General features: G+C 53.4%; 2 protein-coding genes across 4 annotated transcripts; one reads left to right on the top strand and one right to left on the bottom strand.

Moving 5' to 3' along the window:
- The first annotated feature begins 1,527 nt into the window (after nucleotides 1-1,527).
- Nucleotides 1,528-14,030, top strand: Rnf207 (ring finger protein 207). Of its 3 annotated transcripts, XM_021200045.2 has the most exons (17): nucleotides 1,528-1,917; nucleotides 2,383-2,515; nucleotides 4,609-4,753; nucleotides 4,840-4,921; nucleotides 4,994-5,069; nucleotides 5,156-5,281; nucleotides 5,598-5,644; nucleotides 6,459-6,531; nucleotides 6,612-6,680; nucleotides 7,267-7,335; nucleotides 7,418-7,515; nucleotides 8,160-8,346; nucleotides 8,480-8,665; nucleotides 8,929-8,980; nucleotides 9,235-9,352; nucleotides 12,039-12,104; nucleotides 13,445-14,030. In XM_021200045.2, exons 1-17 carry the CDS (start codon nucleotides 1,727-1,729, stop codon nucleotides 13,632-13,634), a joined length of 1,908 nt encoding a protein of 635 aa, XP_021055704.1. In that variant the 5' UTR covers nucleotides 1,528-1,726; the 3' UTR covers nucleotides 13,635-14,030. The 3 variants fall into 3 exon arrangements, with proteins under 3 accessions (XP_021055704.1, XP_029395816.1, XP_029395817.1); XM_029539956.1 differs by lacking the exon at nucleotides 6,459-6,531 and having other exon boundaries at nucleotides 6,644-6,680; nucleotides 13,445-13,882; XM_029539957.1 differs by lacking the exons at nucleotides 6,459-6,531; nucleotides 12,039-12,104; nucleotides 13,445-14,030 and having other exon boundaries at nucleotides 6,644-6,680; nucleotides 9,158-9,346.
- Icmt (isoprenylcysteine carboxyl methyltransferase) lies at nucleotides 13,927-23,819 on the bottom strand. Its single transcript, XM_021200046.1, has 5 exons — nucleotides 23,471-23,819; nucleotides 22,221-22,309; nucleotides 21,165-21,334; nucleotides 20,282-20,499; nucleotides 13,927-18,118 (listed from the first exon to the last, which is right to left on the bottom strand). The coding sequence occupies exons 1-5, from the start codon at nucleotides 23,663-23,665 to the stop codon at nucleotides 17,936-17,938; spliced, it is 855 nt and encodes a 284-aa protein (XP_021055705.1). The 5' UTR covers nucleotides 23,666-23,819; the 3' UTR covers nucleotides 13,927-17,935.
- Nucleotides 23,820-24,831: the final 1,012 nt, after the last annotated feature.

The following is a 24,831-nucleotide window of genomic DNA, read 5'->3' as shown; positions in this document are numbered from 1 at the left end:
GTACTCATATACATAAAATAAATCTTAAAACAAAACATATGAAGGTATCTTTTTGAACATAGGGAACTGTTGGACCACTCCTAATCAAAGCATACACCTACAATCTGTTCTCCCTCCATCGCTCCCTCTCTCCTTCCTTGTACCAGGTTTCACCACTTAGTTGAGGTACCTTTTTTTTTTTTTTTTTTTTTTTTTTTTTTTACTAAGATTAGTATTAGGAACAAAGTAGCCATGAGCAGTTTAAGGAAAGTGCCCTGGCTTCTAAGCATTAACTCTTTAACTGCTATTGTAACACTGAATCAATCCCTCAGAGCAAAAAATCACAAAGCAGAGCTGGGAAGGCCCTTAAAACAACAGGTCGGGCCAGCAAGGTGGCTCACATAACAACACTTGCTGCCAGGCCTGATGACCTAAGTTCCACCACAGAGAACAGACTTCTGCAAGTTGCCCTGGGATCTCCACAGACCCACTCACATGCACACTGTAAATTACATAATAGAATCTTTTCAGGAGAGAGAACTGGTAATCCCACATAGAATTTACTGCCTTCTGGCAAACTCTGGCTCCTGTTTGAGAACCCAGCCACTGCAGAGCCATCTCCTAGTTTTTCCTAACAACTGAATTAAGACTTCTGGGGGGAGGGGTCAAGCCCTGGATTTGATTTATGGAATATGAGCTGCTTTAGGGGCTTAGGAAAACATGACTACAGGAAGCTGACCCTGTGTCGAAAAATCAAAAACAAAACAAAACAAACAAACAAACAAAACAACAAGAAAGCTGAAAGCTAGGAAGGGAGGGCACCCCGGGTAGAGGCCCTCAGATGAACAGTGCAGATCAGAGGAATCCTTCGGTCCCAACCTCCTACTCAAACCCACACCTTTGTGAACACCGGGCTTTTCACAGGTGTTAATCCATACACGTCACACCCCATCGCCTGGCGACCAGCTTGGAGAGGTCGGTAACTAGACTGAACACCACACATGGCTTAGCCAGGCCTAGGACTCCAAAGCGCACCCTCATCGCTGCCCTAGAGATTTTGGACCATCTGCTGCTCTCTGGAGCCCCCAGCCGGCCATGGAGGAAATGAAGCTGTGAAGACCCACAGTTCCTTCTCAGGTCCTTAGCTAGAAGAGTTCCAGCTTAACCAGAGAGGCTTTGTCCCGCTGGCTGAAGAACGAATCCGGGACCCAGTGTCGTCGGTCTCTGAACTCCAGTCTCACATGTGGTTTAGTGTAGTCTGGGACCCTCACCATGCACCGTGTTTTTCGCTGCTTCCGGGCGTCTGTGGAGCAGGTAGACTGCGAATCAGCAGCACCAGTTTGGTCCTGGACCTGGCTCTGCAAAGCAGCAACACTTTGAGGAAGGATCGCCATCCTCACTCCTGGTCACCCAGAGGACGTCGTAGGGCGGAGAATTGCAAAGGGAGAGGAGGTGGGAGAAGTGACGAAGGGGAGAAAGCACTGCCCAGTCTGGCAACCTGACCTTCTATGGCTAACCACTCCCCCGCAGAGCCGCAGCAGAGGGACTATGGGAGAGGTAGGTGACCGGTGGCCAGGGCCCCAATCAGTCCTGCCTCCCCTCCTGTGGTTGTCCCTGCTGGGCCTCTGCCGAATTCTAGCATCCCAAAGCCATTGGTAAGCCTTATCCATGAGAGCCAGGTAAGAGAGACGTGCCTGGGTTCCAGGAATCTCGGCCGTTGTCCTGTTTGTCCTGTTCTTCCACATAAATGTCTGGAGCAATTTTTGCACCTTTGGAGGGCTTAGGTGCCCTGGATGCTGCGAGTGGCCATCCACTCGTGTGTCCGCTGTGCCATGCACAGTACGAGCGCCCGTGCCTGCTGGACTGTTTCCACAACTTCTGCACTGGCTGCCTGCGTGGTCGGGCCACCGATGGCCGCCTGTCCTGTCCACTGTGCCAGTAAGTGCCCCAAACCCAGAGAGGGTGAAGTTTGCCCTGGTCCTGGGGTGGGCCTAGGTGTAGACGGTGAGGTTCTGAGCCTAGGCAGAAGAGATGGGAACAGTCTGTTATCATAAACAGAATTATCATTACCCCAAGCCCCCTATAGCTTAGTCAGGCTAACCGAGTGACCCTCATCACAAACTTCCCAGAGTCAGGGGGCTAGGGTAGGGCTGAAGGAGAGGTGAGGGCGCTCAGAATGTCCCAGCAAGATAAGAGGTCCTCTGGGTAGCCATTCCCATTATAATATGACAGGCATACACAGTCACTGGGCAGGGTAGGGCCCTCAGGACAAGCAGACTGCTGTATTTATATCAGACCCCACTACTCTGGTACTGCTATTTTTAGCTCCTGCCTGGAATGTGAAGGGTAGTGGGGAGAGGTTCCTACAAGGGTGTCCGGATCTTGGCTGCAGCCTTTCTGCAGGCACCAGACCCTAGTGAAGGGTCCCAGTGGCCTCCCGCCAGTGGACCGGCTGCTGCAGTTCCTGGTAGATAGCTCTGGGGATGGCGTGGAGGCCGTGCACTGTGCCAACTGTGACCTGGAGTGCAGCCAGCAGGTGAGGGAGCAGAAGACAATGGGTGCCAGATTACACGGTCCCTAACACTTATAGCATGTCCAGATGTGCCCTAAAAATGCACAACACTGATCATCAGTGAAGTCTCCAGCCACTCTCTGGGATCCCTTCGACTCTAGCCATGCCCCCATCATTCACACTGGTGGGGAGAGCAAGGTTGAGGGGAAAAATTGACTTGCGCCAACACCCCGATAGGAGCATAAGTCAGAGTCGAGGCCGTTCAACTTAGGGAGGTCTAACTTTAGGGTCCCCAGGTCAGGGTGGGGTTATGAGCTGTCACGGAAGCGGTGGCTCAGTTCCCAGGCCCGAGCTGCCCCTGAGGGTGCTTCTACATGCCCTTCCCCACTGAGTTCTCACTCCAGATGGCAGAGGAGCCATCTGAGTGGCAAGATAGAATCATGCTCCCACCATGCACCTTGCTGTCGGACACTGAGGTGGCAGCCTCTATTCACAGCTGATTCCTGTGGAGAGATGGGGTACACTGGAGCTGGGGAGTCTGACAGGGTCCAGGGCTCAGTTTGCCAAGCTGAGAAAGGAAGATGACCAAGTGGGACTGCCTGTGGATGCAATGCTCAGTGCCTGGCAGGGGTGTACCACCTTGCCCATTATTGAGAGCGCCAAAGGGGCCTGATGTTTGTGCCCTGTCCTCAAAAAGGTGTTGCACTACAGTGTCTGCCTCCCGTCTCTAGGAATTCCCTTTCTTTTTTTTTTTTTTTTAAGATTTATTTATTTATTTATTATATGTAAGTACACTGTAGCTGTCTTCAGACACTCCAGAAGAGGACGCCAAATCTCATTATGGATGGTTGTGAGCCACCATGTGGTTGCTGGGATTTGAACTCTGGACCTTTGTAAGAGCCGTCGGGTGCTGAGCCATCTCACCAGCCCGGGAATTCCCTTTTCTTTCTTTCTTTCTTTCTTTCTTTCTTTCTTTCTTTCTTTCTTTTTCTTTTTTCTTTTTTCTTTTTTCTTTTTTCTTTTTTCTTTTTTCTTTTTTCTTCTTTTCTTTTTTTTTTTTTGAGACAGGGTTTCTCTGTGTAGCCCTGGCTGTCCTGGAACTCACTCTGTAGACCAGGCTGGCCTCGAACTCAGAAATCTGCCTGCCTCTGCCTCCCAAGTGCTGGGATTAAAGGCGTGCGCCACAACACCCTGCTAATTTTATTTTTTTTTAAGATTTATGTATTTATTTTATGTGTATGAGTACACTGTAGTGTACAGATGGTTGTGAGCCTTCATGTGGTTGTTGGGAAATTGAATTTAGGACTTCTGCTCTCTCCAGTCAGCCTGCTTGCTCAGTCCCTGCTCGCCCCAGTCTGAAGATTTATTTATAATTATATATAAGTACACTGTAGCTGTCTTCAGACACACCAGAAGAGGGTGTCAGATTTCATTACAGGTGGTTGTGAGCCACCATGTGGTTGCTGGGAATTGAACTCAGGACCTTTGGAAGAGCAGTCTCACTGCCCCTTCTACTTGCCTAGTCCCTCAGTGTTTGTTTGTTTGTTTGTTTTACATTTTATTTACTATTTTTATGTGTGTGGGTGTTTTGCCTGCCCATTATGTCTGTGCACCAAGCGTATGCTCGATGTCCTCAGAAATAAAAAGAGGACCTCATATCCTCTGGGATGGGTTACAGACGGTTGTGAGCATGCAGAATTGAATCTGAGTCCTCTGGAAGAGCAGCCAGTGCTCTTAGCTGCTGAGCCATCGGTCCTGCCCCAGCACCCTCATCTTAATCTGGGTATATCAGAGCCCATTAAAGAGGGTCAGGGAGGTGGCACAGCAGGTGGGGACGCTTGCTGCCTTCAAGACTTCCGTTTGATTCCCAGAACCCAGTCACATGGCGTGGCACTTGGGCACTCACCCACATACACAAATCGATAAATGTAATTTTTTTAAATGTTAGAGTCCGCTACTGAGGACTGAAGGAGGGAGCTGGGTTTAGTCGGACCCTTGCCTGAGCTGGGACTGATGCATTCAACGACACGGTGACTGTGGTCCTAGTACTGGGTTCAGTTGAGTTTTAGAACTCTAGCCCGAAGAGGGGGCAGTCTGAGCTAGCTCTCGGTCCCCAGGACGCAGAGACCACGTACTTCTGCAACACCTGCGGGCAGCCCCTGTGCGCGCGCTGCCGCGAAGAGACGCACCGTGCGCGCATGTTCGCGCGCCATGACATTGTAGCCCTGGGCCAGCGCAGCCGCGACGTGATCCAGAAGTGTAGTAAGTGGGGCATACCTTGGTCAGGGGTGGGAACCAGGCAGGCATGTTTCCGGGCTCTCACCATTGCGCCCCACCCCTACCCCCAGCGCTGCATTCGGAGCCGTACATCATGTTTTCCACCGACAAGAAGTCGCTGCTGTGCATCCGCTGCTTTCGGGACATGCAGGGGTGGGTAGAGGGAGCAGGCAGGGAATGGGTGGAGCGTGGACAGAGTGGATATTATTAGCTGCTTCCCGGCAGGGAGAGCCGGGCCCACTGTGTGGACCTGGAGTCAGCTTATGTGCAAGGTTGCGAGCGGCTGGAGCAGGCGGTGCTGGTGAGAGCTGGGGAACCAAGGAGCTGATGATGGGGTGGGAGCTGTGAGAACCCGGGGAAGTAGAGTTGAGATCCTGCTGTTCCCAGGCAGTGAAGGCCCTGCAGACAGCCACGAAAGAGGCCATCGAGCTGCTACAGGCCATGGTGGAGGAGGTGAGGCACAGTGCCTCCGAGGAGGAGGCAGCCATCCACGTGCTCTTTGGCAGCATGCAGGTGAGGGGTGGGATCAGGAACTTCCCAGGTACCCTCATGGAGTTTACAGTGTGGCGCCGGGTGTTAAGTCAAACTGCCTTTTTGGCATTAATGACAGTTGTCCGGAGGCTATCCTAGTCTGATGTTAGAATTCTGCCCCAGAGAGGTGACACTTAGACAGTGGAAGCACCTAGGCTCTCAGACAGTGCCACTCAGGGAGGAGGAAGGCCTTTGGCCCCATGGCAGAGCTCTATGCTAAGCACGCTGCCCGTGCCTATGCCCCAAGGCATTAAGGTAGGGCATGGCTGAGCCACTTATGTAGGGCTCTCTCTCCCAGGACAGACTGGCCGAGAGGAAAGCCTTGCTGCTGCAGACTGTGCAGAGGTGAGTTGTGAAAACTCCCTGCCTCCCACCCTTGACCTCTAGGGCTGAGCCTGAGCCCTCAAGGGGTGGGGGTGGGGGGGAAGGTTGGGGAGGAGGATCTGGGGGAGGGAGGAGATGCACAGGTGGCTACCACCCAAAGTGGGCGGTGTGTTCCCAGTGAAAGAAGGAGAAAGAAAAAGGGAAGACACCTCACATCTGGAAGCCCGCTGTGGTGGTCCATGGCTATAATTGTAGCTCTTGGAAGGTAGAAGAGGGCAGATCAGGAATTCAAAGTCAGCTTCTACTACACAGCTAGTTCAAAAGCAGCCTGGGCCACACGAGACTTTTTTTCAACAATCAAAACAAAACAAAAACCGGAGCTAAGAAAATGGCTCAGTCAGTAAAAGCCACAGAAACACAAGGATCCAAAGTCACACCTCCCGTACATAGATTAAAACAATGTGGTGGCCATAGCTATGCTCCCAAACCCAGGGAGGCAGAGGCAAGATGACCCCTGGAGCTCACTGACCAGACGGTCTAGCCAATGGGTGACCTCTGAGTTCAGTGAAATGTTGTCTCCAAAAGCAAGTTTGGAGGTTATCAATGAAGACACCTGACTTTGACCTCTGGTCTCCATATGTGTATGTATACATGGTATACATGAGCGTATGCATCCTGCCACACAGGCACACAATGTACAACACACACACACACACACACACACACACACACACACACACACGTGAAGAAACAGGACTGTAGATTCCAAGATCCTCCAGGTAGGGCAGGCATCCCCTCCTTGGAGACCACAGAGCCTAGCCTGCCCCTCCCCCAGCCAATATGAAGAGAAAGACAAAGCCTTCAAGGAACAGCTGACCCACCTGGCCTCCTTGCTGCCCACTCTACAGGTAAGGTTGAGGGAGTGTAGGGCTGGACACAGCCCCCAGCCCAGACACTGAGCGTGACCTCTGCCCCCCCTCCCCCACAGGTTCACCTGGTCATCTGTTCTTCCTTTCTCAGCCTGGCCAGCAAAGCCGAGTTTCTGGATCTGGGTTATGTGAGTGTCTCCAACTCCTGCAGGACCCCCTCTCCCCTGTCCTCACGTAGAGTCCGCCCTGCATAGAGGCTGCATGTCCTATAGCGCCTGCAGGCTAACGGGGTCTCTGGGCTTCTCGCCCCTTGCACTACGAGCCTTTTCAGACCAAGTGAATCCCTTTTAAAAGGGCAGTGAGCATAATAAGCCTCTGTCCCACCAAACTGCAGCGTCTGTCTGCGGGAGCCCCACCTCCCTTCCTATGGATGTGGTTGTGCCTGTTTCTGGACCAGTCCCTAGAGGAGGGTTGGAACTTCTAAGGGAGCCGAGGTCAAACGTCCGTCCGCTAGACTAACTTCAGTGTTTTCTTTCTTTCTTTTTTTTTTTTTCCAAGATTTATTTATTTATTATATGTAACAAGTCAAATCTCGTTGCGCATGGTTGTGAGCCACCATGTGGTTGCTGGGATTTGAAGAGCAGTCAGGTGCTCTTACTGGCTGAGCCATCTCACCAGCCCCACTTCAGTGCTTTCAAGTCCTCTACTTCTCTCTCCCACCTTGGCTGCCACCTCCTTGCCACACCCCCTCGTTCTGTGCTTTCCCTGTGACAGGAGCTGATGGAGAGACTTCAAGGCATCGTCACGCGGCCGCATCGCCTAAGACCGGCTCAGAGCAGCAAGGTGCGCGAGCGCACGGTCGGGGATTGGGACGGGAGACACCGGGTTAGGAGAAGAGCCGCTCATGGCCCAATCCCCGGTCCAGATCGCCAGCGACCACCGCGCAGAATTCGCGCGCTGCCTGGAGCCACTGCTGTTGATGGGGTCCCGCCGGGAGGTGTCCACCGTGGGAGGCGCCAACACGTGAGACAACCAGGCGGGCGAGCGGAGGAATAATCCCTGAGAAAGGCTCCCGCACCACCGCACCACCCTACCCCGCCTGAACGCCCAACTCCGCCCAACTCCGCGCTTGGGGTCCGGGCCAGGCGACAGTCTGAAAGGGAGGGACGCTGGGACAGGAAACCCCGGGCAGGCGAGCAGCTTGATCACGAACGGCTGAGAGACTGGGTGCTTCCCGCACAGCCTCTTCAAGCAGGCTGGGCAGGACACTTTCCGGGGTGGGAGTGCAGAGTCACTGTGAATCAGAGTTCCCGGCACAGCTGAAAGCCAGACCTCTGAGGGGTTTAAAGTTGTGAAGCCAGTATGTGCAGGGCCGGGCCCTCCAGCCCAGAGCCGAGAGAGCAAGTGAGACCAGTTGTTAGTTTAGACCTTGTGTGTCATGGGAGTGAGCGCACCTCGGTGTACCCAGATGCAGAGGGCGGGTGGCTTTTAGAAATCACCAAATCGTGTAGTTGCCCTTCTTTTGGCCTTGCCAGGGGCCCTTGAGAGCTTCCAGGAGTTCCATCCTGCAGGTTGGGTGCAGGCGCCAGTGGCTCCCTGAGCAGCCAAGGGAGTCAGAGGAGGGGAAGATCAACTCTCTCCCCTGTGTACACTGGCTTTCTCCGCAGGTTGTCAGGGGGCTCAAGTCCCAAGGTGCTGAAGACACCCAGCTGTCCCTCCCCAGTAGGAAAGATGTCAGGGTCACCTGTTCAGAAACCCTCGCCACACCGTTTCATCAGCACAAAGGTGCTCCTGGCCGAGGGCGAGGACACACCCTTCACAGAGCACTGCAGCCATTTCGAGGATTGCTATCGGGTGAGGGGGCTGGGCAAAGGCAGGGCTGTGAGGCCCCACCCCTTCTTCGTAAAGATCTAGTCGTCTGGCTGGAAGCCACTCCTCCACCGGAGGACCCAGCAGTATCCACGCCCCCTCTCATCTCCCGTCACAGGGTCTGCAGGTGGAGGTGCAGAACTTGAAGGACCAGGTCCAGGAACTGCACCGAGACCTCACGAAGCACCACTCCCTCATCAAGGCGGAGATCATGGGTGATATCCTGCACAGGTCCCTGCTGCTGGACACGCAGATCGCTTCTGAATATGCCTCCTTGGAAGGCAGGAAAGCCATCTTCCAGGAGGTAAGCTCTCCTAGGAGCTCAATCTAGCCTTGGTTTGCCCTGTCTCTCCGCTACAGGGCAGAATGCGGGGAGAGTGCCTGGTATGGTACCTTGCCAGACCCTCATGTTGGGGGTTCTGTGGCTGGAGGCTTTGTTCCTGAGAAATACTCAGACCGGCTTGGTGTACCGGCTTTGTGTGCCCGCGTGGCTGTGTGGCTCCCAGAGCAGAAACACCAGCTGCGAAATGTCTCTTCCCAACCCCAACCAGCACTCTTCTCTTTCAGATTTGGGAGGACTCCTACCAGCGAGTAGCTACCCAGCAGGAGATCTATGAAGGTCCCTGGCAGCAGTGCTCACTGTTAATCTGCATGGGGCAGGGGAGGGGCCAGTCAGCCACACCCCCTTGTTCTTGCCCGGTGTTTTGGCCTTACACCTGCATCTGGGGTCAGGATCCAGCGAGTGGAATGTCCATACCACACGCTGCTCCTTCGGATCACAGATGTCACTTTTCAGTTAGCGTCTCTAGGTGGTACCAGGCTTGGGAGCAAGGATCGACACCCAGGGCCAACACTCTAGCCTTGACCTTACAGCCCAGCTCCGAGACCTTCTCCAGCTGAGGCAGGAGAATGCCCATCTCACCATTGTCACCAAGCAGATCACGCCCTACATCCGCTCCATTGCCAGGGTGAAGGAACGACTGGAGCCCAGGTGAGGATAGATGGGAAAGATGCCAGCGGGGAAGCCGGCAGGCGAGACTGGCAGGTTCTGGCAAACCAAGTATTAGAATCTGCAAAGGTCTGCCTAAGAAGTGGTGGTACATCCTACAGGCTGAGGCAGAAGGCTTGCCATGGGCCTGGGGCTAGCCTCGCCCACACAGGCAGACTTCTCAAAGGAAACCAGAAAAACTCCACAAAGTGTTAAGTGAGCAGGCCAGGTGCAGGAACTGCTGTGTTAACGAGCTGGCAGAGGCCAGCACTCCGGAGGCAGAGGCAGGTGGATTTCTGAGTTTGAGGCCAGCCTGGTCTACAACGTGAGTTCCAGGACAGCCAGGGCTATACAGAGAAACCCTGTCTCGGAAAAAACAAAAACAAAACAAAACAAAACAAAAAAACCAAACAAACAAAACCAACTGGCTGAGCTCTTCTGATTCCTAACCAAGTGCCTTCTCCTGGAAGCCCCGCAGACCTGTCTTGCTTGTATCTTGACATTTCACAGGGTGAGGTGATTCCAGCCACTGTTTCCTCTCAGTCTGGAAGTCCAAGTCTTTTGCTTTGGGGGGGTTTGGTGCCAACTTGACCCGTTCTCCATTGGATGGGACACTGGCCTTCCCTGTAGTCTTTTTACCCTGTAGGTTTTATGTACTTCCTGGACAGTTGCTTCTGTCTTCTTGCTCATTTTGGTTTTTCTTTCCCTTTTCTACTGTTTCTGGTGCTTGTGCACCTTTAGTGCCAGAATCCAGGAGGCAGAGGCGAAGGGATCTCTATGAGTTCGAGGCCAACCTGGTCTATCTATATGGCAAACTGCAGGCCAGCCAGGATTAAATAGTGAGACCCTATCTCCAAATATTTTGTTTATGTGTATTCGTAAGCACACACGTGTGCTAAAGAGCACGTGTGGAGGAAAGAGGGGAAATGAACAGGAGTCATTCCTGTGGGTTCTGAGAATCAAACAGGCCCTCCAGCATGGCAGCAGGCCCCCTCTGACTTTCAAGTTCCCTTCCGTACACTGTCCCTCGTGCCTGCCATTTCCTGGGGATGATCTTGCTACTTGAGTAAGAGATTTCTTCTTCAGGAAGCTTGTGGCTAAGGTCTGCTTCCTCTGAATTAGTCTTTGTCCAGGTGCTTGTTTTCCATGTTGCAGGTGACCCTGGGCCATCTATGCAACTCTAGGCCTGCAGGGTGCACCAGAGGGACACCTCCGAGGCCTGCAGGGGGCCCATGGGTCATCTTGTTCTTGAAATGCCCTTTAGATTTTGGTCCTTTTCTAGTTTGCTTCCCTGAAGCTGGGTTTCTCTCTCTCTCTCTCTCTCTCTCTCTCTCTCTCTCTCTCTCCCTCTCCCCCTCCCCCTTCCCTCTCCCTCTCCCTCTCCCTCCCTCCCTCCCTCCCTGTGGCTAGCCATCTCCTGGTTCCTGGCTGCTCCCCTCCTCAATCCACTGCCAGAATGGTGGCTTCTCCCAGGCATTCCTTATCTTCTGCTCTCCTTGGTGACCCCACTCATGCCCTGCTCCCCTCCTCTCCCCTCCCCTCCTGTGTGTACTTGCACACTCACACTATGGACTAAACCTGACTCTGGGTGATCCAAGCATGTGCACTATGGGGAGCTAAACCAGGTCTCTGGTTTCAAAGCCCTAAAGTGATAGATACCCCTAGTGCACCCTACCATCCCTGTGCCCCAGACTCACCTCCAGCTACATCGTTCTTGGTGTCTCTGTGAGGGTGTCCAAGGCTCTTTAGCTCAGCAGTGGCCAACAGAAATCTGGGCATCGCCCCACCACATCCAACTCCTTATGGTGGCCAATGTCACTTGTGGTCAAAGCCTGGGACCGGCCTGACTCCTTTTCTCACCTGTGCCTTTTCGTTTTTATACTTTGTTTCTTTGTGTAGCCTCGACTGTCCTGGAACTCACTCTATAAACTGGACTGGCCTCTAACTCAGAGATCTGCCTGCCTCTGCCTCCCAAGTGTTAGGATAAAGGGTGTGAGCCAGGACACTCAGCGGCTTGTTCCTATTTTAACCCATTCTGAGACCCAGACTGAACTCTCCATTCCAGCCCGTTCACTCTGTCCCTTGCTGTGACCCGAGTCAACCCTCCCATGCCCTTCAAGGTGCCCCATAGTCACATTTTAAGTCTACAATTTCGATCTCAACAGGGCATGGCAGGTCTCCAGGCCCCTCTGCCCACCTCTGTCAGGCCACAGTGGCCTTTCAGCTCCCCCTACACACACACACACACACACACACACACACACACACACACACACGGAGCATCTGCACTAGCTTCCACATCTGGACCTCTGCCTGAAAGTTCTGTCTTCCAGGCTGTCTCGTGGGGCCTCATCACTGAGGTCAACAAGAGATTCCCCATATTGCCAGCTAAAGCAGGCCTGGCACATCTTCATTCCACATCACCTGGCCCACTGTTTCCTTGGTCCTGAGGTGTCTCCCCTGACCACCAGATAGCTTGTGAGACCCAGGCCTGACCAGGGCTTGCCTGCTGCTGCAGCTGGTGGCTCCAGCAAACCTCTGGGCCTTGGTAAATCTTTACAGACCAAGGGAGAGGCGTTAGTGTGCCCTGGACAGTCTACTGCCTCACAGTCTGGGTGCAGCGTGAAGATGAGGCCACCAGCTGGGGCTTCTCTGCTCTTACGCAGCCTATGTGGTTTCTCTTACCCAGGTTCCAGGTGCCTGTGGATGAGCACATGGAGCACGGGCAGAACATGTATGATGAGACCCCAGGCAGGTAAGGCAGGTTCTTTCCAGCCTGCGCTGGAGTAAGTGATCTGGCGAGAGGCAGACTTTGGGACAAACAAGGTTTGCGTGCTGAAAGCCAGCACAGCTCCTGGAAACCATCAGACAACCAGGTTCACCTGCGGTGCTGGCTGGCTGCTTCCCAGAACACGGAGTGAGAACTAGGAAGGACCCCGAACAGCTGGAGCCATTCCCTGTGAATGTAGAGGAGAGAGAAAAGACCTAGGTTGTAAAACAGAAATGTGCTGGGGAGATGGCTCAGGTGTAAATGCTTGACCCTCAATGACAACGCTAAAAATTGCTGAGTGTGCCGGGTGTGGTGGTGCACGCCTTTAATCCCAGCACTCGGGAGGCAGAGGCAGGCGGATTTCTGAGTTCGAGGCCAGCCTGGTCTACAAAGTGAGTTCCAGGACAGCCAGGGCTACAGGCTACACAGAGAAACCCTGTCTCGGAAAAAAAAAAAAAAAAAGAAAGAAAAGAAAAAAAATTGCTGAGTGTTATGCCAGACAGTGGTGGCACACACCTTTAGTCCCAGAACTCAGGAGGCAGAGGCAGGAGACTCTTTGTGAGCTCGAGGCCAGGAAATGTTTAAATACATACATACATACATACATACATACATACATACATACATACATAGAATAAATAGGAATATATATAGATATATCTCCCGCCAGAACAGCCAGGGCTATATAGTGGGGCCTTGTCTCAAAACAAAACCAAAAGCTGTCATTTCAGCACTGGAGACTGGCATGCTGGCCACCATCACAGCCTGCCTATCTGGTGAGAGACTGGCTGGGGCCTGAAGAGCAATACTCTAGGTTGTCCTCTGGCTCCTGCATGCACATGTATGTAACATGTAACACATGAGCACACACACATATACACCCACATGCTTAGCTGCTGTGCTAGAGAGATGGAGGTGAGACTGCAAGGGCTTAAAGCTAGCCTGGGCTACTTGGAGAATTAAGGCCAGTTGGGGCTATACTGCAATATGAGAACTACAAACCAAAGCAGTAAAGCAGAAACAGGCAAGCGTTAGTCTGTGAGGAGGAGGCCTTGTACTCAGGGCTGTCTGAAACAGTGTGTGGAAGGCAGGGGAGGGTCTCCCTCTTCTGCACAGGACTGATGTGCTGCAGGGCAGCCCCAGGCCGTAGGCCCCACCAGGCTTAGCTGCCCTGGTGTTTGAGCTGCCAGCAGCCATGACCTGAGGTGACTCACTGCAGGCCTCTGTTACCGCCTCTGTGGGTGCCCATTATGAAAGCTGGGTGCAGTGAAGTGATGGCGGGGGGGCAGGTAGGGTCACCCGGCTCACGTCAAACTGTTCTTTAGGACAGATCCAGGATGCACCACTGACAAGAGAGACATGGCCTCTGAGCCCAATGGAAGCAGCTGGACCCTGAGCAGCCTCCCCGAAGGGCCTTCACTAAAGAACCAAGACCACCTCAGACCCAAGTTGGAAGCTGGAGATGAGGGGTGGAGAGCTAGCTCAGGGTCTAAAGGGGCTTGCTACCAAGCCTGACAACCTGGAGTGACATGGCAGAAGGACAGAAGGAACTCAGATGCATAAGTATACCCGATAATTTATCCAGAGAGGTCAGCACCGCCAGCATCCAATTATCTGTACTCTATTTGGCTCTCTGAGCACAGCGGTTCTCAACCTTCCTAACTCTGTGACCCTCTAATACAGTTCCTCCTGGTGTGGTGACCCCAACCATGAAATTACTTCATTACTACTTCATAGCTGTAATGTTGCTACTGGGATGAATAGTAATGCAAACACCTGACATGCAGGACACCTGATACAGGACTCCTCATAGTGAAACCAAGTACAGTTTTATTTAAGAATTAGAAAGAATATTCAGTATCTGTGAAAGAAAATCCCATTTAATATATTTAAATAAACATTTCTGTATGTAAAAAGAAGAATACAGTGATTACTCCAGTCCTCCTTCCTTGCAATGGGTCAGACAAGCTGCCTCCACTCAGGACAGAGGCCTGCGGGGCTCAGGACGAGTGAGGGACAAGCTTCACAGCCAAGCAGCTGCCCGCCCTGCCCATCTGGAGGCTGGGGGCTCTACCTTGCCATCACCACTGTAAAGCAGAGATATCTAAGGCAGGGGAGAATGCAGAGGAGGCGACCCAGGAGCTTTGGCTGAGTCCTCAGGGACTTGCCGCTGAGTGGCCTCAAGTTAGCAACTAAGTGGGAAGAATCGATAAGGCGACACCCTAGGTCCAAGCAGCAGCTCCCACCAAGGACACCTCTGTTAGCTTTCTGCCCTGCACACTGGCTTGTAGCAGCCGCGGGGCCTCCTGAATGCTTCCACCCGACGACCGCCAAGTAGCCTATTTTCTGTAAGGTACCCACTTTCCACACAGACACCTGCACTCTGAAGCCTGCAAGTACACAAATCAACCTCTTGACAACTCCATCTGTGGAAACCCTAGGACATGGCAGCCCTTAGAATACCTGAAAAGCCCCAGCAACCCAATTCTGCTGCCCCCGGTTACGGCTACATTCATAGCGGTAAAATACTCTCCAGCCCTCAGCAGCAGAGACCAACCACCTGCCAAATCCTGCCGGAAAGAGGCATATTCCCTGGTGGATTGCCGACTGCCATCCTGGGAGTGTCAGAAGGGTGGCCTGGTCTTCCTCCACCCACATCCCCTGGGATGCTCTTGAAAGAACACAGCCTCCCGTCTCCAGGGTGCAACCCTAGAGTCTCACCAAGAGTCCCAGGACCTGGGCTCCCTCTCGCTGGCCTCTGGCAGGTGGAGGGTGACATCCAATGCCAATGTTCAGCCTTACCGCCCACAATGCCAAGGGCTCCCATTAGCCACTCCCCATCCATCAAAAAGACAACTTCATGGCCCTCCAGGGGATGGGAGGCTGGAGCCGGCCCAGCTTAGACGCACTGACAGAGCCGGGGATGACTGCACAATCCATTTCCTCCCATTTGCAGCCTAGCAAGTGGGGTTGGCTAGAGGAAGTGTGGACTGTCTCCACTCATATCACCATGCTTATTCCTGGGCAGCTTGGTGTGGACAACAGCCACGGCTGCCACAGAGCTCCGCAAGCCTCAGGTCCTGAAGGCTGGCAGCTCCCGAGCCAACTAACTGGCCTCACACGGTAACTGGCAAACCCGTAAGCCTCTTTGGTATATAGAACAACAACAACAACAACAAAATTAAGCCATAAAAATCTAAAAATTACTTGCAAGCTGGCAGAATGTTTTTTGGACACACGTTATAGAACACACTGCTTTCTAACACACAGAAACCTGGTTCTCGTCCTAAGATTTCATTATGCCGCCCAGCTCATCTTCCCACAACACCCCTGTGGGGGAGGCCGGCCTGGCCGGAGCACAGGAGGGCGTGGTAATTAGCAGTGCTCTGGCCACATCCCCACCTTCACCCTTGGTCAGCACCACTGCGGAGTGTGGAAGTGGTCTTGGGGTCCTGGCTGCAGCAGCGATGGGCCGGGCGACCCGGAGAACACTTCCAGCTGGGCTGGCTCGAGGCTTTCCTGCGCCTTCCCTGGCTTATGACAAACCAGGGCACAAGTCTTTGAGGTTCTGGATTCTCACAAGTTTTGGTGGAGGGACTGGAACTGGGGTCACCTCCCTGCTGATAGAATGCCTGTCTAGTATGTCAAGAATAAGCTAGAATTCCTCATTTACTCAGTCCCCGAGGTTCTGTCAACTCTGGCTGCATTACAACACAGAACCAGCCACTTGACTGTTCTCTCCAGCCTGACAAGGTCCTACAGTATCTCGATATTGAGCACTCACTCATAGTAACCTTTGCCATCCTCTTGGCCAGAGCTATACCCTCCATCCCAGCTCCCTTCACACGGGCCTCTGAGTACTTGTGGGACAGGCCTGCAGACCCAGCAGCCACACATGCCCACCGGCTCTGCTGAGAAAGCCCAGCAGCAGCAGTTTGCTGTGGCACAGAACAGCAGTCCTACTTCAGCCAGCCAACCAGTAAACTGTGAGCGGCCAAAGTCTGCATCTCCCCATCGGGCTACGACTGTCAACATTGTTCCTGAAGATGACAATGCTGCCACTGCCAACATGAAGCCCTAAGTCAGCACTCATGAGCACTTATGTCCTGCTGGATTCCAGCTTGGCATTAATTACCAAGCCCACTTTGGTACCCTAGTGGAGACCTGGCCTACGTACAGCAAGCTTCCAGTGTGCTTAGCAACACCATGGCCACTGTTGGGGCCTGGGCTTGTCTGACCTGACATACCAAGTGTGCTGCTGTGCCCTGGTGTGCTTGTGAAGGAAGGAGGTCTGAGCGAGACAGAGCTGTACTCAAGGGTTACCAGATGTCTAAAGGCCAGAAACACTAAATAAACTAAGTATCCATTCTTTTCGACCCAGCAATGCCTGCTCAGTGGTACAGGGGAGAAGGAAAAGGGTTTTCTCAAGTCTGAGAGGACCTGGCTGCAGCACAGAGCACTATGCAGGTTGATCTGGATTCTGCTGGAGCTGGCAGGGAAGGCAAGGTACACCGATCCGTTCAGCCTCACAGCATGCCTTTATCAGAGCTGGGTGTGAGCTGAGACACTCAAGATTTTCCCACTAGATTCTCCACCCATGACTCTGTGCTCATGATTGGCAGACTTTAAGATTTCTATATCAGGGTTAGAGGTAGGCGCTCTGAGGACAACAAACCAAACCAAATCTGGAAGGACCTCACACCAGGACCAGGCTCTTATCCAGTCCAGGATTAATTCAGAGCTACACCTCCTAAAGCTTTTGTGCTCAATATAGAGAAAGCCAAAGGTTCTTCCAGACCAGCAGAACAAAGATACTAAGGAAACTCAACGAGGCCCCTCTACTGTCGACTGCTGAGGGTTAATGTGCCTCAGGTTGCAGATGCATGAGCTGTGCTGGAACCTTCTGGAAAACACCTGCTACAGCAGGAGGGTGGCTTACTTTGAAAAAACACAGGAAACTAATTTGACAGACTCATTGCAACACAGAAACAAAAAACGCAAGCTATGATAAATAAGAACAATCCTAAACACATGGAGGGCAGCATTCTCGGAATGAGCACGGACATTACTTCCTAGGACATTACCTACAGACGAGCCAAGGCCAGGACCTGGGAAGAACCCAGGGCCCCCATCCTCAGCCCAGGTTCAATGGCTACTCAAAAGCTGCAGAGCACCTGAGGGTCTGTGCTACCTGTTACCACGTAAAAGCTGGACTTAGAAACTCCCAGGCAGGGAGGCTCAGTGTCCCTTGGAATCTACACTGCTATTTTTATAAATCTGGTGTGTAAATATGATTAAATGTACAATGAGCCGAGGGCAGAAGTCTTCAGAGTTAATGCAGATGCTCATGCACTTATGGGCGGACGAAGGTTAAAGCTGGGTTGTGTTGTGGGTTAAATGAAAGCATTTCCACCACTGATGCTCAGCACGGCCACTCTGACCACACCTCCAGTGGGCCGAGCGCTGCGAAGGGCAGTGTCCACCTCTCCCGAGTGTCCTGGTCACCGTGCAAACACACTCTGGCCTGAGGGGACATAGGACTGTGGCTTGGGTCATCACCCCGCCACAGTGGAAGAGTGCTGACGAGCCGCCTCGACACACTCCTTGCTCCATCTGCCTTCAGTGCAGGAGATGGCTGTCGTGGCTCCTTTGGACCCAAGGTCTTCTCAACATTAGGTCCTGGGTGACGTTCTGAGGAGTAATTAGTTACATATAAAACAATTAAGAAAACTCACTCTGCAGTGCCCAACTTGAAACAGTTTTGTCCTAGGCTGCGCAGGGCCAGAGGTTCCCTGGTCCCACGTGGCCTCACCACGTCATAGCTCCACCTTGACCCCCTTTATGAAAGGCAGGCCTGTGGGCACCCTCTTTTTATAATCCAAGTATTCTTCCCCAAAAAAGTGAATCAGCGAGATCTCCTCCTCTTCTGTACGATCACGGAAGAAGCGCCACACGGTCAGGGCATAGACCACGCCACAGATGGGATTACACAGCATCACCTGGCAGAGGAATCACAGGGTACTCACAGTCAGAGCAGCCCGCTGCCCAGGCACCTTCCCCCACACGACTCCTCCTAGAGCACTGTGTGGCTGGCAGCCACGCTCATGGCTGCACCCTTTATACCTGTCAGTGATTCCCTTCAGTAGGCGAGACCTCAGTTACAGTGAAGGGTCACAGGTTTCAATCACGGTAACACATCCCCTGCTGATGGAGGAGCTCATGCTGGTGTCTCCATCGCCCTGACGCCCGCCCACCTGAGCATACTTGCCAGCCTTGGCCCCGTGCCTCCTCCCCTCAGGGCCACACAAGCCAAGGCTACTCTACTATCTGAGCTGCCAATACACATCCTCACAGAGACCACTCTGCTCAGAAAGTAGGTGTCCACAAGTCAGAGAGGCTGTGTCTAGCCGCCTTTATACATGGCTTCTTACACACACACACACACACAACTTGCCTAACCTGGTCCTCCAGCCAAAAAGTCCCTCAAAGCTGAAAGCATCTCCAGCTCCTAGAAGCTTCCTTTGTCGCTGTGGAAACCACTAACCCAGCCCTACCCACTGCAGGCACACCCCCAACTCCTTAGCACACCCCTGCACTGTTCACTGAGAGCTTGCTGTGTTCCTAGCACCGTGCTAAGGCCCTAGCCCTCCACCCAACTGACCCGGCAGCAGTATTCCCACAGCAGTGTCCTGGCTGGTAGGGAAGACAAGGGAAGCCTCAGTGACCAGGCCCCGCCCATCTGTCAGCACAAAGTCTGTGCCCTCACACCAGGGCAGCCTTGATGATAAGTTTCTTAATCATCAGGGACAACCTTCTACTGAGCTGGAAATCAGCCAGTGTATCACCAGCACCATTCCAGTTAAGAGGATAAATCTGTGTTTTGTGTAAGGGTAAAGACTGTTGCAGGTAAGACTTATCTTCCACGCATGCGTGCAAGCACCTGCCCCCTCACACACCCAGGCAAACACAAGTACCAGGGCACAATGTAGAAAATACCCATTATCCAAAAAGGTATGAAAAATCTTTCCTCTCTAAAGCACTTAGGCACACACAAGCACTTAAGGCAAATTACATTAATCATCTCCCCTCCGTGTGTCCCCAGGGCAAGAGTAACATCATGACACCCATGACACATCTCCATCTCGGAAACACAAAGCTTTGAAAGAAATGCTAGTCACTTGCCCCTCCCACCCCATTATGGGGTCACCAGCATCCCCATGGCCCATGCAACACTGATGGGACGTCTGGGCCCCAGGTGATCTTCCCAGGCTCCAGTCACACTCTCTGGCTGAGCTGCTCTAGGACTAAGTATAGAATCCAGAGACAGCTGTCAGAAACAAGGGTTTGGTCTGCATCCCGAGCCAGCAACCCCCACCGCCCGCTCTCATTAACCCAGCAGGACCTTGACCTCATTTAGACCTATTTTTTGATGCAAACCCACTGAGCCACCAGAGGGTGGCTGAGGACACTCCCTCCCCAAAGCCTACCTTCCCTTGCCCAAGGTGTTCCAGACCCAAGTCAGAGTGGCAGAAAGGGACCCAATGCAGGGCAGAACTGTACCACTGTCACCAGAGGTCCCATGCCCAGAAGCAGGCAGCCCTAGGAGATGCCATCCAGGAAAGCAGTATGTCCATCTCTTCCCACTGCTGGCCACTGTCTGCTTTTACCCCCACCCCCCAGTTCCCAGCATCCCCGGTTCCCTTGCTCCTTATCTAAAGCTCCCCCCCTCCAGGTGGTCCACCTCTGTGCTCCTGGAAGCTGTAAGATAGACCACTTGCCTGCCTGTGAGCTTTCCTTTTAAAGGATAAACTGTCCTCAAGTTCAAAACAAATAAAGCAATTAACTCAAAACAACGTCCTGATTTTACCTGTAAAACATGGCAAAACTGGATTTGGTCTCCAGCTTTTAGAGTCACCTGTAACCCACGGGGAGGAAGCACACGAGAAAAGCAGTCTGTGCACACACTTAGACATGGTGGCTTTACAGTGTGCCAATTACACGTCAATTTAGGAAATGTAAACAAGTCAAGTGGCCTAGATAGGAGGGTTACAAGGTCAAACTTAACTTAGGCCACATAGCAAGACCCTGTGTCAGGACACCAAAAAGAAAGAACCTTAGAAAACTACATTCCCAGGAGAGCAGCGTCAACTCCGGTACTATACCTGGGTTCCGATACTCCAGTAAAACCAGCCCACATAGGAGGGGTGCCGGCACCAAGCGTACACCCCACTTGTCACCAGAGTGTGGGTGTCTGACTTTTCACTCTGCACCACATGATTGAAGTTGGAGCCAGCTGTAAACATGGCAGCTTTCCTCAGGCATTCTCCGAAGACCACCATCAGCAGCCCGGTGGCACTCAGCCAGGTAATCTGCTTCAGTTCTGCAGAACGAGACACGAGGGACAAAGAGAGAGTGGGGACACTGGGGTGGCGATTCCCCCTTCACTGTTTGAAACAAACCTATCCCCTACCCCGGGGCAACTGGCACCTGTCACACATTAAACTTGATAAGAAAACCCCCAACCCCAGGGCCACCAGTTTCCCAGCACCAACACATGAGCTGTAAGCTGCTCGCCCTGCCTGGGCGGACTGGTTCTGTTCTTCCCTGATGAATAAGGGCTGCTGAGAGAAGCAGAGATGGTCCTGGGTCCCAAAGTCAGCCCTAGGACCCACATCTGGCTTTTGGGGAAGTTTAAGTGTGCTCTGAATTCAGAGGATGTTTATAATAAAATCGTGTGAAATGTTCATGTTACGGAAAGTGTTCAGGCCCCAGATGTCATCTAGACCGATGGCAAAGTTAAGATCCAGGTGTGGCTCCGTCTTAGGTAGCGCCCTGCGTTATGCAAGGCTTAGAGCAAAATGTCCATGTCCTGGATTCAAAATCCAGAAGCAGAATTCTCCAGCGAGTGGAGCCTGTCCTTTATAAATAGCTCGGGGAGAGGAGCTCAGGGAGAGGAGCTCAGGGAGAGGAGCTCAGGGAGAGGAGCTCAGGGGAGATTAGACCCGGGAGGTGAGTCAATGTCATCACCCTCTCTCCCACACCAACCTGGCCAAAAGATGTTCTCAAGCGTGAACTCTATCCAAGAAGACAGGGCAGCTACTGTGTACTCCAGACTGTGATTCAGGAGGAAGGAGTCCAGGGACAGACTTTTGGGGTTATTGACAGCTGTCACTAAGTACTCAGAATAGTGGAACAGGGACAGCGAGCACACGTACCTATTTAAAAACAAAACGGAAGAGGTAAAGCAGGCAAGAGAACCGAGTTAGGCAAAAGCAGAGGCCTGGTCCGCTCAACTGCCCCAAACTGGCATGTGGCGCTAGCATCACCCACCTGGGTGACACCAGGCGCACGCGCAGGTCACTCCTTCCCTCTCCAGCAGGCACTAGTGTGGTTCCCTGGTGCTGTTATGTTTCTGAATGTCAGACAAAACTAAAAAAATCTCCATAGGCGAAGGAGAAACTATGGTCCCTTTACTCCTTTAATATGACAATTTCACATGTTAACATGAGAGGGGAGGTATCAACAAAGTAGTGACGCATGTGGGAAACAAAAGTCAACAGAACTAAAATAATTCCAGCAAAGAAGGGTTAGATGGCTCAGCATACTGACAATAGGAGATAAAGCTTTTTACCTTGAAGTTCATGTCCAAGTCAGAGGCTAGAAGGCTCAAGGGACTGAACTCATAGTGTAGGGGAAAGTCCTACACTGGCTGTGGGGGGAGCACTAGCCGGGACCTAATAGAAACCGAGACGGAAAAGGCTTAGAAGACTCCGGGAGACTGGCCCCTGCCCATCACCGCGGACCTGCACCCCTTCAGGGAACGGCTCATCACAGCAACTTCGGGTGATGGGCCCTCTGGAGAGGGTACAGGGAGACCCGTTTCCATCCACCACAGACATAATCCACCAACATGCACAGTCGTGTTCACGAGGTTTGAAGTGTGGGGATTCGGGGGAGGCAGGAGGCTGCTTCTTCAGAATCCTAACCAGCCTCCTGTTCTGTCAGAGCCCAGCCGGGGATGAGGAGAGGCCACTACTCGCCCACTGCTGCCAACCCTCACACCTCAACACCATCTACTACAGCTCCCAAAGTCTCTCTTACCAGCCAAAGTGATTCCAAGAGGACTGGCTGAAACTTAGCAGCACACCGCAGCCAAACACAAAGCCAAGGAAACAAGCTCTGATGGCTATCTGAAACACACCCAAAAAGGCCTCAGTCACCAGGTGTTCCATCTGCAGAGCTGGAACCCGGGCTGCGGTGGACTATCCTGCATTAGTAAGGCCCTCAGTGGGCAGGGTCCATTTGCTCAAGAGATAAAGAGGATGAACTGCTTAGGTTCAAACCCTGTTCTTACCCACCCGGCTCTAGCCTTGGACAAGTTGCTTAAATAGATGGTTTACCCATCTAAGCCATGAAAATAACAGCAATGCTGTATTTTAGGGCAGCATAGAGGACTCACCATAGAAGGCACCTAAGAATAACTCATTTTAACAGCCACGATAACTATTATTACTACTAGCAACTGCAGGGCTAACCACGGAGAAAAATGTTTAAGCCCAGTTTATGGTTGATACTCTCAAGTCAAAGACTCCAACTCTGTGCCCCGCGGGGAGTTTGACCAGCAGGTAAAATACCACACCTGGCTGAATTAAAATTTCATGGGTTAACTCACTTCCCACCTAATGCGCATCTGCTTAAGCTGTTGATCGGCAGGAAATGCACTTAACACTCACAGCTAGAAGTGGGTCCCTCCTGTGACCTCAACTTATGGTTGACATACAAGCGGGGGGGGGGGAGCATCCCTGCGGCGCAGGGGGTCGGGTAAACCGACCACCAATGGGCTAGGTAATATAATGTTGCTTTAACACACTCCCGCTAGACTAGCTCCCATGCCTGTTCCCCGCCTGCCCGGTCCCTGTCCCCAGGTCCATCTACCCAGCCCTGCCTGACGGATCCTGGTCCCTGCGTCCAGTCTACCCGGTTCTAATGTACCTGGCGCACCTACCCTGCCCCGTCCCTGACTGATCGGTTCCTGATCCCCGTCGACCCCGGCTCATCTGCCTGGACCCGGCCCGCCGTGCTCCGGCGCAGCCAGCTAGCTCTGTCCTGACTGGTCCGCACCTACTCCGCCCACCCAGCCCGAAGCCCGCCGGGTCCCGGTCCATCCGTCCATCCCTGTCCAGATCTACCGGTCCACCCCGACTCCGATCCGGGTCTGGAGTCCCGGTCTACCGGTCCATCCTGTCCGTCCCGCCCTGTGCCTGGTCCGTGTCCGGGTCAGCCGGTCCACCGGTCCCGCCCGCCCGCCCGCCCGCCCGCCCGGTCCCGGTCCCTCCGCACCCAGCCCGCACCTGGTAGCGAGGCGGCCGGTAGAGCAGCAGCAGCAGCGCGTTGAGTCCGGCCACGTAGAGCGCCAGTCCGGTGCGGCCCTGCAGGCCGGCGCGCGTGAGCAGCGGCAGAGCGAGCACCGAGGCGCCCAGGAGGAAGGTAGCGAGGCTGAGGCGCGCCTCGGAGCCCGGCGGAACCCGCGCCGCGCAGCCCGCCATGGCGCAGGGCGGCGGAAGAGCGGGCGGCGGACTAGCGGGCCGAAGCGCCGACTGTAGCCGGGGAAACCCGAAGGCCGCGCCTGCGCACTGCACCGCCGACGCCGGCTCAGGAAGGGCAAGTGCCCGGAGCTGTGCGCCGCCGGCGAGGTCTCGCGAGACTGACTGCCGCGGCGGCTGCGGGCCGGAATCGGAGCGGGCGGCGTGCCTCGCAGGCCCCGCCCCTCAGGCCCCGCCCCTCGGCTCGGGACAGCGTGACGTCGCAGAGGGGCGGGCGACGCAGGAACCCGGAAGTGGCCCCGGCGCTCTGCAGAAGTTCGTCCCAAGTTTAGAGCCCAAGAGACAACTGGGCGTCACCGGCCGCTGGCTCGCACGCTTCGGGGCTCGCATTCGTGGCCTCCCTGAAATTGGATCGCCCTCTCCCTAAGTGGGGTGCGAGTTACCTTAGGTGGCGACATTCTGGAGGATTTTCCTGGACCCGTATAGGTTGTCTGTGTGTTTTCCATGCTGCCTGTAATGAAGATGGGCGTGTTAAGATCAGAAGGTTTTCACCATTTTTATCATTTTAAAGCTATACATTTGTACATCTGTGGATTTGTACATCTGTATGAGGCACAGCACAAGGTCGTTTGACCGGGTTGGAATCCTGGTGTTTTATAAAAAGAGACCAAGATATGTCTGTTAGAAGCACGGTATGGTGAGGTGTGGGAGGCGTGCCTCCGTAGACCCATGCTCAGGCGTCCCTTCCCCTGAGGTGCCAGCCTTACGACGACGGTAAAGTGTAGAATAGAGTTTATTTAGGGCATGGAAATGGGAGTAGAGAAGGGATTAGAGACAGAGAAGGAGAGAGAGAGACAGAGGAAGGAGGAGGAGAAGGAAGAGAAGAGAAGCCGGCCGGAAACACGTAGAGAGAGCGGGGTGAGAGAGAGAAAAGGGGGTCAGGGAGAGAGTCAGGATAAGAGACCGAGGAGGGGCGAACAGCCCCTTTAATAGTAAGCCAGGCCTATCTGTTGCCAGGTAACTGTGGGGCGGAGCCTAGAATACTAACAGATCCAGCTCAGAGAGATCATCTGCCTCTGCCTCCTAGTTGATGGAATGGAAGGCACAGACTGCACTCTGCCTTGTTTTGCTTTTGAGACAGTGTATCCTCTGTAACAGCCCAGGGCAGC

The sequence above is a fragment of the Mus pahari genome, chromosome 6 (genome assembly GCF_900095145.1).
Source record: "Mus pahari chromosome 6, PAHARI_EIJ_v1.1, whole genome shotgun sequence".
NCBI lineage: Eukaryota > Metazoa > Chordata > Mammalia > Rodentia > Muridae > Mus > Mus pahari.
This window is presented reverse-complemented; position numbering and strand designations above follow the sequence as displayed.